Raw genomic sequence first — 14260 nt, 5'->3', positions numbered from 1 at the left:
GTTCTATATACATGGCCACAGCAGATGTAGCATCGCTCTACACGATTATAAATCATAAAGAAGCGATCCAGGCCACAAATTGGGCTATGAATAATCTGAGTGATCTTAAAACCCCACAAAAGAACTTTATCTCCAATTGTTTAGAATACAGTCTAGACCATAATTACTTCTGGTATGACAGTGATTATTTCAAACAAATATGTGGGATTGCGATGGGCGCTAAGTATGCCCCTAGTGTGGCAAATCTGTACATGGCTGAATGGGAAGCAGAAGTTTTATATAACAGAAAACCACCTCAGTTACTTTTATATAGACGTTTTATTGATGATATTTTAATTATTTGGTCAGGAGATAGGGAGAGTCTTATAGACTTTGGCTTTTATTTGAATTTTAATGAGAAAAACATTAAATTATCATGGGAGATTAGTGATGAGAAAATCAGCTTTCTGGACTTGGAGATTACCAAAGAAGAAACTAAGTTGGTAACAAAAACACATTTCAAAACGGTAGACAGAAATAGCTACCTACCCTTAGACAGTTGTCATCACACTCCCTGGTTGGAAAATATTCCTAAAGGCCAGTTCCTAAGACTAAGGAGAAACTGTACAAAGACTGATGTATTCTTGGAACAAGCTGATTTTGTCGGCAAGAGATTTGTAGAAAAAGGCTACAAACAAGACTTTATTGAGAGAAAAATTAAAGATGTGGTTGCACTAGATAGAGATACGCTGATCTAGGACTCTACTAGGATTAATTCTTTTGCCGGCAAAGTTCCCCTAATAATGGACTACAATGTACAACATAAGCAAATAGAAGCAATTTGCAAGAAATATTGGCATATTGTAAAAGCCGATCGCCATCTATCATCAATATTGCCAGAAAAACCAATGTTTACGTATAGGAGGGCACCTACTTTAAGAGACATGATTGCTAAAAATGTTCTCGACCCACCTGAGAAAAAAAGCTTTTCTTTTTTCAATGAGAAAGGTTATTACCCATGCAAAAGATGCTTTACATGTAAACACACAAAAGAGAGCAAAAAGAAAAAGGAAAACTTTAAATCCAGTGTCACAGGAAAAGAATATAAAATTAAAGAGTTTATTTCCTGTGATACTGAAGGGGTCGTGTACCTCCTGGAATGCCCATGCAAAATCCAATATGTTGGTAGAACAAAAAGAAAACTTTGGATAAGACTACGTGAACATACACAAAACATTATTAATGCGTACCCAAAACACAGCCTGTCTCGCCACTATGAGCGTTATCATAATAAGGATCCCTCCTCACTTAAGGTATGGGGCATAGAGAAATACAAACCCCACTGGAGAGGAGATAACAGAATACAAAAAATTAGTCAGGCGGAATCCCGTTGGATACATGAATTATGCACTTTAACACCGCACGGGCATAACATTGAGTTTGATCTTAATTGTTTTATATCTAATTTTTAGTTTTTTTATCCTTCTCCTTTTTATTATGACCTATTTTAATGTTTTTATCATAAACATTGCTTTTAGAGGATTTTAGTTATTATTAAGCCATTTTTCCTAATCTATGTGGATACATTACTGTATTTGGAAGACCTATATGGATATACGTTTTTGTCCCTTGTCAAAGTGATTATATATTTCATATTTTATTTTCATCTATGGTTTTCCACTCGATATGATTTTCCTCCCACATTGGGGGATTATTCCAGTGTTATGAAAATGTTTTGGAGCAGTACTCCTGCTTGGATATATATGTGTCATTTAGATTTTTTCTATTTTGTCATTCCTTCCTTTCATCTATTCCTTAGCTATCCAGCAGGGGGTAGAGGTATTCCTATCCCAATTAATCCTTTTGCATTGTGCCTTTCCCACCACTGGAGGGAGTGCATTCCGCTTTTTATTCACTTCAGCCTGTTAATATATGTTTGAAAAAATGAACGTTACAGTCATTGTATTTGAAGCCCCAGTAGTAGCGTTGCATACGAAAATTTTTCAGATTATTTGTTTACTATTTGCCGCCACGGCACTATATAAGTCACCCTCGTACCAGCCGCTCTCCATCCTATGATTAAGTGACGTTTTGTCAGTCACGATACGCGTGAGGACGTGGAGAGCTACTGGTGACGTCATCCGCTCGCGGCCGCAGAGCGGAGACACTAAGACAGACACGCTGTTTACATCTCATCTGTTTGTGAGTGTATATTACTTTGTTTTACCTAATAAATCGTTTGATTTTATGCTATGGAGGCTTCCCTTTTGTCATTTGAGAGTCATCTTTAACCCATGAGCCGTGGTATATGGGAGTGGAGCAGCAAGCCGCCGTATTTGGGAGTATTAACATAGAGGCTTTATGTAAAGCCCTCCAGAGGTAAGGGGCTGGAACACACTATTCTCCAGACACTGTGGGGAGCCTGAAGGATTGTATTCAAGCACGATTGCACGTTCAGCATCAACCACTCAAGTTTTCTTTAATGGATTCATTGAAGCACTTTTTGCACTTTATAATTTATATATAGATTGTCACCTATTCATTCAATTTTATTGATTGAAATATTTTTATAGAACATTATTTATATATTCTTTCCTGCACGGATTGTGCACTGGACACACTTTTTTTAACACTATACTGCCAGAAATTTATTTGTCTTTCTGGTTTGATTGGCACAACATATATATTTTTAATTATTTTTGTTCATGCTCACTTATGCATGCTACTTGTTTGGATCATTTTGTGGACTATTTTATATTGCATTATGTTGCACTATGCACTTTTTTGATTGAAGCACTTTTTTGGATGTCACTATTTTTATTGTGATCACTGTTCTTAATGATTTACATTGTGCTGTCATTGGCATAATTGTGTTTTCTTTATCCAATTATTATTTACCACTCATCATGACTTACCACATTTGAATTCTAAATGTTGGGTGGTCATTCTTTGGACATCAATTTGAGTGGAACACTTTTAGACCCACAGTCGGTGGTGGATTGACGTTTTTTACTTTCATTTATTTTGGATTGTCACCTTATTTATTCTATTATATATTGGGCAAGCGCTACTACATCCAACCTGTTATTCATTTACTCTGAATGCGTGAGCATTTTTAGTAGTGGCTGCTGCTTATTAACTGCTTTATATGTTATCTATCGTTATTTTAGTTTATTATTGCCTTGGCTAGGTTGATTTGCGCATTAGTTCCCCCCCATTTTTCATACTTTCATGCATTATCAATATGATTACTAAATGATTTTAACCAGTCACAAGCCATTGTTAAAATATGCTTTTAAACATAATAATTTACAAAACTTTGCAGACAATCATAATTAATTATCCTACAAAATCAGCTTATAATTGTAATCCAAAACAATAGCGAGACATATACCTGTGACTACAATGCATCTTAATTCAATTTTATAATAAATGTATATATATATATATATATATATATACACACACACAGTATCTCACAAAAGTTAGTACACCCCTCACATTTTTGTAAATATTTTATTATATTTACTTCATGTGACAACACTGAAGAAATTGCACTTTGCTACAATGTAAAGTATTGAGTGTACAGCTTGTATAACAGTGTGAATTAGTTGTCCCCTCAAAATAATTCAACACACAGCTATTAATGTCTTAACCGCTGGCAACAAAAGTGAGTACACCCCTAAGTGAAAATGTCCAAATTGGGTCCAAAGTGACAATATTTTGTGTGGCCACCATTATTTTCCAGCAATGCCTTAACCCTCTTGGGCATGGAGTTCCCCAGAGTTTCACAGGTTGCCACTGGAATAATCTTCCACTCCTCCATGATGACATCATAGAGCTGGTGGATGTTAGAGACCTTTGCGCTCCTCCACCTTCCGTTTGAGGATGCCCCACAGATGCCCAATAGCGTTTAGGTCTGGAGACATGCTTGGCCAGTCCATCACCTTTACTCTCATCTTCTTTAGCTGGTTATATATGTATAGCAATACTAGAATATGATTGGTCATATTTTCTTAAAGGGGTTGTAAAGGTTTGTTTTTTATTTTCTAAATAGGTTCCTTTAAGCTAGTGCATTGTTGGTTCACTTACCTTTTTTTTTCGATTTCCCTTCTAAATGTTTTTTTTTTTCTTTGTTTTCTTTGTCTGAATTTCTCACTTCCTGTTCCTCCTCAGTAATCTGTTCTGGCTGACTAACCCCCAGCCAGAATGGCTCGGATGATGGTGTGAAGTTTACTGAGGAGAAACAGGAAGTGAGAAATTCAGACAAAGAAAAAAACATTTAGAAGGGAAAAGGTAAGGAAAAGGTAAGTGAACCAACAATGCACTAGCTTAAAGGAACCTATTTAGAAAACAAACCTTTACAATCTGTTTAAGGCTGAATTCACACCGCGGCGGAAACCTGACGGAGCGATCCATTGCTCCGGAAAGGTCTTCGTTGCCATCTGTGACAGGGGGCAGTGTGCTGCATGATTCAGCACATTACACATACTGTATCTCTTCTTTGTTTTGTATGATCTTAACTTGAAGCGTACAAAACGTACCCTTCAATCACGGCATAGTACAGCAGTGTGATGCGCTGAGTTGCTGTACATTGGCGTGCATTTCGGCACAGTGCTCTGTGAGAAAATGTAGAATGTCTGCATTTTATTGCAGCACACTGCAGTGCAGAGCTAGGCTGCATTGCAGTGTGAATGGGACACAAAGGAAAACGATTTTGCACAGTGTGGCCCCAAATGCCGTTTTCTGGGGTCCCCCGGTGGCTCTCTCAGCTCCTCCCTGCTTCAGATAACCCCCTATGGGAAGCGCTATCCCAAGGGGGTTACCTTGCGGGAGCGTTCCTGTGTCCTGCATTCAGCATCCATAGTCACCGAGTTCAGGACTCGGCCCCGCCCCCTGTGTCATTGGATTTGATTGACAGCAGCAGGAGTCAATGGCTGCGCTGCTATCAATCTATCCAATGAAGGGCCGGAAACCCGGGGAACATTAAGCGCATTCTCGACACAGGACTCAGGTAAGTAAAACGGGGGGCTGGGGGGCCGGTAACAGTGAGATGTTTTTTCACCTTAATGCATACGATGCATTAAGGTGAAACAAACATGAGGGTTTTACAACCTCTTTAACCGCTTAACGACCGCCGCATGTAGATATACGTCCACAGAATGGCATGTACAGGCATATGGGCGTACATGTACGTCCCTGCCTTTCCGCGGGTCGGGGGTCCGATCGGGACCCCCCCGCAACATGCGGCGGTCGGATTCCCGCGGGGAGCGAACCGGGACAACGGCGCGCCTATTCGTCTCTAGCCGCTCCGTCGCGATCGCTCCCTGGAGCTAAAGAACGGGGAGAGCCGTATGTAAACACGGCTTCCCCGTGCTTCACTGTGGCGGCTGCATCGATCGAGTGATCCCTTTTATAGGGAGACTCGATCGATGACGTCAGTCCTACAGCCACACCCCCCTACAGTTGTAAACACACACTAGGTGAACCCTAACTCCTACAGCGCCCCCTGTGGTTAACTCCCAAACTGCAACTGTCATTTTCACAATAAACAATGCAATTTAAATGCATTTTTTGCTGTGAAAATGACAATGGTCCCAAAAATGTGTCAAAATTGTCCGAAGGGTCCGCCATAATGTCGCAGTCACGAAAAAAATCGCTGATCACCGCCATTAGTAGTAAAAAAAAAATTTTTTTTATAAAAATGCAATAAAACTATCCCCTATTTTGTAAACGCTATAAATTTTGCGCAAACCAATCGATAAATACTTATTGCGATTTTTTTTTAACAAAAATGTGTAGAAGAATACATATCGGCCTAAACTGAGGAAAAAAATAATTTTTATATATGTTTTTGGGGGATATTTATTACAGCAAAAAATAAAAAATATTGAATTTTTTTCAAAATTGTCGCAGAGGTGATCAAATACCACCAAAAGAAAGCTCTATTTGTGGGGAAAAAAAGGACGCCAATTTTGTTTGGGAGCCACGTCGCACGACCGCGCAATTGTCTGTTAAAGCGACGCAGTGCCGAATCGCAAAACCTGGCCTGGGCATTTAGCAACAAAATGGTCCGGGGCTTAAGTGGTTAAGCTGAACTCTTGGCAGCAACTAATTACATTGTGGAAATACACATATACCAGACATTATAACTAGGGCTAGGACCTTCACTACAGTATCAGCATAGCTTAGTAAAGAACATGATTGCACATGAAGGAGCAAAAGCACAAGTCACCATTACTCTATATATACAGCACATGTATATTGCAGCAAAGGTTGGTTGGCTCTTGGTCATGGATGGCCTTCCCTCTATGGCAGCGGCTGCTGAGCCTGTACACTTCAATGACAGGTTGTGGTGGTTATTCATACAGACAGTTATTACCTGTGGGGATCACTGCTGGATGAACTTTTGTTAATCAAGCCAAATGATATGTAAACAAATGGAGATTAAAAAAATTAGCACTAAAATAAAAAAAAAGTTAATTTAATGTAAGGACCACTGCCCATGCTTTGGTTCCAACATAGAAAAAAAAAGATGAATACCTCAAGTCTTGCCTGCATCTATTCCACTTACATTTTTTTTTTTTATCATTTTCAAAGCTTGCTTTCCTGCCTCCAGAGCCGCAATCCAGGGAGCCGGTGAGACGTCCACGATCAGTACTTCGGCCTCTTAATGGAAAATTTGACGGCACTACTCACAGCAGTAGTGTTTTCAAAGATTGGGGTGTTCAGCCACGACAACGATATGGAGATCCCATGGATGGTGTTTCACTAAGACCTCTGGTATAGTAAAAGCTGTTACATGTAAAAATAAGAATACAGCCAATCAATTCCTAAGATGTAAACCATGCATGAAAAAAACGTCATTTAAAATGATCGTGTGTGGGCTTCACATAATTTTTCAGGTTCTGTAAAAACGACAAAAAAAAAATCGAACATGCTGCATTTTTTAACGTCGGTTTTCGGGTTGTAAAAAATTATCGTGTGTGCGCTAAAACAACGTAAAAACCCTGCACATGCTCAGAAGCAAGTTATGAGATGGGAGCGCTCGTTTTGGTAAAACTACCGTTCATAATGGAGTAAGCACATTCATCACGCTGTAACAGACAGAAAAGCGCGAGTCGTCTTTTACTAACACAGAATCAGCTAAAGCAGCCCAAAGGCGAATGGAACTTCCCCTTTATAGTGCCGTTGTACGTGTTGTACGTCACCGCTCTTTGTTGGATCATTTTTTTAAAACGATGGTGTGTGGGCAACGTCGTTTTAATGATGACGTTTTTTGGACATGCAGAAAAATGTTTTTTTTTTCATGATGAAAAATGATCGTGTGTACGCGGCATTAGATTTCCTGAGTATATTTTTACTTTTATATATATATATATATATATATATTTATATATATTTTGTAGTTGTCGTCGAACCAAATAAAGGGGAACACCTGTTGTAACTGTCTAAGAAAGGTTTTTCCTTACTTTTAAATTACTTTCTCCGAATTTTCGAGTTGCTTCTAGGGGACAAAAACTATATATACCGTACTTTAAAATGAATGTATTATGAGGGAATACCTAAGCCCAAATCCAGGATATTAGTGTTGATATTAATAAAGCTATTAAATATGACATACAAAAAAATGAAATAAAAATTATTAAAAAATGGCGACCTGTAAGGCCGCGTACACACGGTCGAACATGTCCACTGAAACTGGTCCGCGGACCAGTTTCCGCGGACATGTCCGACCGTATGTACGGCCTAGTGGACAGGTTTCCAGCGGACAAAAGTTTCTTAGCAAGCTAAGAAACTTGTCCGCTGGAAACATGTCCGTCGGACATGTCCGATGGTTAGTACACCTAATCGGACATGTCCGCTGGTTATGACGTGTAACCAGCATCCCGAAATCCCGCGCATGCGTCGAATTGATTCATGCGTGGAAGCATTGCACTTCCGTGTTTGAGAAACGTTGGTGTCTTCTACGTCACCGCGTTCTCTGTCCGCGGGGATTTTTGCCTGATGGTGTGTACACACATCAGACCAAAAGCTCCCAGGAGACATGTCCGATGAAAACGGTCCGCGGACCGTTTTCATCGGACATGTCTCCTCGTGTGTACGGGGCATAAGAGTTTTTAAAGCAGCCGCCATGAATAATGTTGGGTACTGAAGCTTGTCACCTTTCACCTTTTTACTTAATGTGGGTGCAACCTCATCTTTTATAGTATACCAAAAACGGGAAATAAATTGGTTGAGGTGGACAATACTACCCTGCCTTTCCACCTCATCCAATTAGAGAACGCTTTGCATTCATTCAGAAATTGCAAAGCATTCTCTGAATAGCACCCAGCCTCCTATATTCACAATGCATCAGGCCAGTCACTCAGCACAGAACTACTTCAGTGATTTGCAGCTTCCAGGGGCATCGGCCAGGTATGGTATATACTCATAAACTGTACATAGATACATGTGTCTTAGCTGGACTAATGTAACCATGTATGAAATATTACTGGGGGGGGGGGGGGGGGTGATCTGCATTTTTATTATCCACTCCCTCTTAATCTACAAAAGCAGTGGTGTACAGATGCTTTAGCCACAATGCTTTGCCATGCAGAGGGGAAAAAATGATCCCCTTCCCCATCATGTTTGGTGGGCAGGTTTTTAGGCATTAAAACTGTCAGCGAAAAGGCAACACTGCGCATAATCACTGCCTGTCAAATGCTCTCTAAAAAATTACCCACCACAGATTGCTTTTCAGAGGGCTCTGCAAGTGTAAAAGAGCCTTAAAGGGGTTGTAAAGGTTAAAAAAAAATCCCTAAATAGCTTCCCGTACCTTAGTGCAGTCCTCCTTCACTTACCTCATCCTTCCATTTTGCTTTTAAATGTCCTTATTTCTTCTGAGAAATCCTCACTTCCTGTTCTTCTGTCTGTAACTACACACAGTAATGCAAGGCTTTCTCCCTGGTGTGGAGTGTCGTGCTCACCCCCTCTCTTGGACTACAGGAGGGTTAGGACACACTCTACGTTGCAGATAGAGAAAGGAGCTGTGTGTTAGTGGGCGTCCTGACTCTTTTGTATTCCAGGGGTCGAGCACGACACTCCACACCAGGGAAAAAGCCTTGCATTACTGTGTGGAGTTACAGACAGAAGAACAGGAAGTGAGGATTTCTCAGAAGAAATAAGGACATTTAAAAGCAAAATGAAAGGATGAGGTAAGTGAAGGAGGACTGCACTAAGGTAAAGGAAGCTATTTAGGGAATTTTTTTTTTTACCTTTACACCCCCTTTAAGTCAATTGATTTTTAAAGGAGTTCAGTAACGGCAACTTACAAATATCCTTCATGACAGATGTACTTTTAAAATGAAATTCCCATGTAAGACAACATACAAATCTGCTAAAATTCACAGGTAAAGCTTGACAGTGACACTACAACTGGTACTACATTCCTACCTAAAAAGGGTGAGCTGGTGAGGAATTGTAAACCCGCAAAAGATAACCTGGAGCTGACTGGAGACAGAGACTTCTGCACTGTGCACAAGGAGACCTACAGGTATTATAACAGAATTCATTTGTTTCATACAGTAGGTATTGCCTTCTATTATTTCCAGGCCAGACACTACCAGCACCAAAATGGACTGTTCTATTCTAAGTAGGATACACGGACATAGCACTAATCACTTGGGCTTCACCATGACTAACTCTGCCTGAAATGCCCAGTGTTAAGCTAGGCTAGAGCTATACAGGAGATCTTAAGTTGCTCCATCATGCTGCCAAAATAGCTATCAATCACCTAGATGGGCAAGGTGGCAAGTGACAGTAAGTACGGGATGCTATTCTGGTGACACTGTTTTCAGACATGTTGGAAACTTTAAATGTTTTTGGCACAGTGTTATTTTCTGGTACTGGTATAACTCAAAAAGTAAGATCTCTCTATGTACAAAAGAGAAGATCCTGGACTGTACTCCCTAAAGAATAACCTCAACCTCTATGGATCAGTGACAAGATCCTTTACGAACCAGGAGCTCTCAGTCCCTCCCCTTTTGTGAAATAGCACAAAGTTGCAAACCGTAAGCAGAAGTATCTTGTTTCTTCTGTAGAACGTCACCCAGTTTTGACACTTGCAGATACAACCAGCCCACCCAACAGCCTTGACCACCGGCCTGCCTGGCTGCATGACCATCACCCCACCAAGCTGCTCCAAAGAACTCTCCAGGATAGGGAAACAGGACCCAGCACAACACTGTCCTTGGAAAGTAGTCTATGTGTGGCAGTCTTTCCCCTTGTATGCCCCTGGGAGTGCTGAGGTACTCACACTGTCCTTTGCTCCCCACTGCTCTGGGAAAGACTCCTGTTCAGGCCTCCAGCTGATCAGATTTTCCCATGCCAGCCCTAATGTCCAAAGGTACTAGATTGCTCTCTTAGGAGTCCTCTCCTTTCTTTCCTCAGCTCCTGCATGGTGACAGAGCCCCTCGACCCAAGGTTCCCCTCCCAGGCCACACGACAGCAACCTCAGCACTCCATCTTCCACCTGACTCCCCTGCTGTTTAGGCTCCACCATATTTAATGGCTGGTTCGGCCACCCTGGCAAGCCTCTTCTCTTGCCTGGGGATTGGTCCAAATCTCCAGGGTGGCTGGTTCGGCCACCCTGGCAAGCCTCTTCTCTTGCCTGAGGATTGGTCCAAATCTCCAGTCTCTTTACCTCCACCCACTAGCTTCTATAAGTTTCCAGTGTTCTGTCCCTAGGGCAGATAGCTAAAGCCTCTTGTCCCATAAACTTCAAATACCATATTTCTTTGATCTCAGTTTTATTAGAATAAGCCAGGTGAAACTACAAAATAACAGAGATAGACCTGAATAAGTACAATATTGCATACATTACAGAAACAACATCTACAATATAGGATGTGATAGTAAAAAAATACATTTTTAAGTTCTCTAAGGCCGCGTACACACGGTCGGTCAACACCGATGGAAACGGACTGAAGGTCCGTTTCATCGGTCCAAACCGACCGTGTGTGGGCCCCATCAGTCAGTTATCCTTCGGTCCAAAAATTTAGAACCGATGGAAACCTAACCGAAAGGTCAAAACCGATGGTTAGTATGCAAAAGCATCGGTTTAAAACCCGCGCATTCTCAGAATCAAGTCGATGCATGCTTGGAAGCATTGAACTTAATTTTTCTCTGCACGTCGTTGTGTTTTACGTCACCGCGTTGGACTCGATCGTTTTTTTAACTGATGGTGTGTAGGCACATCAGACCATCAGTCAGCTTCATTGGACCGTTCTCGTCAGATGGACTGATCGTGTGTACGTGGCCTAAGAGGTGAGGAGGACTCTTTGGTTCCCTTTAGCCGTCTTCACTATATGCTGACTTGCTATTGTAATTGAATCTTAGCAAGAAAGAGGACTTTGTTTTTTTAACTTACATAGTTACATAGTTAGTCTGATTGGAAAAAGAGTAAACAATAAAAGCAACAATCAGCGCACAAATAATACAGTTAAACTAAAAATATTGCAAGCTGAACACAAAAAAAGGTATTCACGACCTCAAATGTAGCAAATGAAAAAAATATGTACGTGCAGCGCAATAAAAGTCCATATAAAAGTAACTGAAGATGACACCCAGTGATACAGCGAAAACTCTTCAAACGAAAGTGATGTAACTGCCACCAACAAGAGAAATGCTTCCTTACCAGATGGGATGGACCATTTGCGTTAACAACTGGTCAAAACAGCTTGGTCTCAGCATAGGAGAGAAGATGCGGGTGGATCCAGCAGAATTGTAGGTAATCCGATCAGATATAAAAGAAACAACAGAAAACACGTTCTCAGTGTAGACTGTTTGTATTTTATGCCAAGGGTAAAAAAGTTCACGATATAGCAAAAATCCTGGACTGGACAATAGGCACAGGGAAATCCACTGGAGGACTACCGTCTGGTATAGCGAATGAGATTAAAATCATAAAAAAGCATGGCCCGTGGTGTACAGCTGCAAACAGCAATGCAAAGGACGCGGGTGACATCACAAAGCTCCTCCCCATACACACGTTAGGTCCGATTGGACTTCGTCAGCGTCAGAACTGACAAAGAACAACTGAAGACAGCTGCAGTTAGAGCCTAACAAAGCATCAGAAAGGAGGAAACCCAGTCTTTGGTAATGTCCATGGGTTCCAGAATTCAGGTAGTCATTGTCAGTAAAGGATTCTCAACAAAAATAAAACAAATTAACATTTTATATATGATTATATTCATTTGTTCAATTACATTTGAGCCCCTGAAAATGGGGAGGGGGGGGGGGGGGGGGGGGGACGACGACGACGACTGTGTATAAAAATGGTTGCATTTCCTAAAATGTGTACTTGATATTTATGTTCAATGAAACTGAAAGTCTGCACTTCAAATTCATTTGGATTGTTTCATTTTAATTTTATCCTAGTGGCATACAGAGCCAAAAGAATGGAAATTGTGCCTGTGTCCAAATATATATGGACCTAACTCTATACATCATAGTTTGTAGATGCTATAATGTTCATGTAAGCCAGGGGTCGCCAACCAGTGGCCCGCGGAGCCCTCTGATGTGGCCCGCGACCTCCTGCTCTGGAATGACGTGTTGGCAAGCCCAGATCACAGGTTGCAGAGCAGCCATACCACAGCATTAGTGTTGTGAATGAAGCTGGTGGTAGAGGAAGCTGGTGGTAGAGGAAGAAAGCAGCTGCGGAGCAGAGCCTCATAAGCCGATGCTTTCCGTTACAGCGCCAACTTTTGCCACAGGCGAAGTCTATGGCAAAGTTCATCTAACCCACAGGATAGACAGATGCACTACGCTGTGTGCATAAACCGCAGCACATCAGTGTGAAGGCAGTCTTAGGCCCTTTTCACACGATCAGCCCGACCCAAATAGGACCCTCAATTCACCTCTATAGAGCAGCAGATGTAAACAGACTTTGTCCGCTTACGCCCGCCTACCTCCAATCCGATCCACTAAATAAAATAATTTTGTCCCTTTCCATCTGGGCAGATTGAATCGGAGGGCCTAAAGAATAGTCGTGACCTGTCACCTGCCCGATCCATTTATCGTGGCCCACGACTGGTTACCAAGTTGCTTAAGTGGCCCTCGCTCTTAAAAAGGTTGGGCACCCCTGATGTAAGCCAATCAATATACACTAAAACATGTAGCAGAATTTTGGCCTAAATTTATGAAGAGATTAGATTTGTTCTATTTGTATAGCAGAAAGTTAAAAATATGTATTTTTTTCTTACATTTTCAGTCTTTTTTGTTTCTATTTAAAGATATAGAGATATATATATTGAGAGGTAGATAGATAGATAGATAGATAGAAACAAAATAAAAATCCTAGTGGTGATCTAATGATATAAACTTAATTTGGGTACAGCACTGCATGACCGTGCAATTACCAGTTAAAGTAGCACAGGACTAAATAGCAAAAAATGGTCTGGTCATGAAGGGGGTAAAACTTTTCCGGAGCTGAAGTGGTTAAAGTGACACTAAACAATATCCTTATTCTCCAAAAAAATAACCCATACATATCCACTGTGTCCTTTGTGAGCTCTCAAGCCTTTCCTTTTCTCCCTCATTTCCATTCATTTGGAAGGAGCAGTGCACGTCAGTTGCAGTCATATGGATTGCTCTGTGCACACCACAGTAGCCACCCTCTGTTAGGAAGTTAGCTAATAACATCAAGAAAAGGGAATTTAGAGATTTGCAGGAGGCTGAGAGCAATAGAAGGGAACTTTTTAGTTAAGAATACATACTTAACAAAAAGTTTTCAAACCAGAGTTTAGTGTCACTTTCATTATATAAATTGCTGTTAAAAAAAATAAAAATCATAGCAACTTGTAAAGAAAATCTATGAATGTATGTAACTTCTGTCCTTCTCTTCTTATTTAGGTCTCCAGCTTTGCCTCAGTGTCGGATGCAGATCTACCTGGAACAGCTGAGACAGAATTCTCCTCAGCAAAAGGAAAATCACTAATGGAAGAAGATTGTCAGTTGGTGGCTCAGTGATGAGTTGGTGGCTCAGTGGTTCTCTGCTATATAAAATGTCCACTTTTGTTTTCAGCCATTTTTAACGTCAACTGCACGTCATACAGTATATATATATAATTAGAGCTGCACGATTCTGGCTAAAATGAGAATCACGTTTTTTTTTGCTTAGAATAAAAGATCATGATTCTCGCGGTGTAACATCGTCTTTCACATTATACAAAAGAATTGGGCTAACTTTGCTTTTTATTTATTTTTTAATTCATTATAAGTGCATTTTTTCAAAAGAAAT

At 40.8% G+C, this 14260-nt stretch overlaps 1 protein-coding gene across 2 annotated transcripts in view; it reads left to right on the top strand.

Annotated features, from left to right (window-relative positions):
• The window catches only part of LOC120915118 (stabilizer of axonemal microtubules 1-like), a 56321-nt gene extending 42264 nt beyond the window's left edge, over positions 1–14057 (top strand). For both annotated transcript variants that reach the window (XM_040325372.1, XM_040325373.1), the window contains exons 8-10: positions 6580–6762; positions 9372–9514; positions 13873–14057. In XM_040325372.1, the coding sequence (XP_040181306.1) occupies positions 6580–6762; positions 9372–9514; positions 13873–13957 (411 nt within the window). In that variant the 3' untranslated portion in view covers positions 13958–14057. The remainder of the gene's footprint in view (positions 1–6579; positions 6763–9371; positions 9515–13872) is intronic.
• Positions 14058–14260: the final 203 nt, after the last annotated feature.

This window comes from Rana temporaria, chromosome 10 (genome assembly GCF_905171775.1).
Source record: "Rana temporaria chromosome 10, aRanTem1.1, whole genome shotgun sequence".
Lineage (NCBI taxonomy): Eukaryota > Metazoa > Chordata > Amphibia > Anura > Ranidae > Rana > Rana temporaria.
This window is presented reverse-complemented; position numbering and strand designations above follow the sequence as displayed.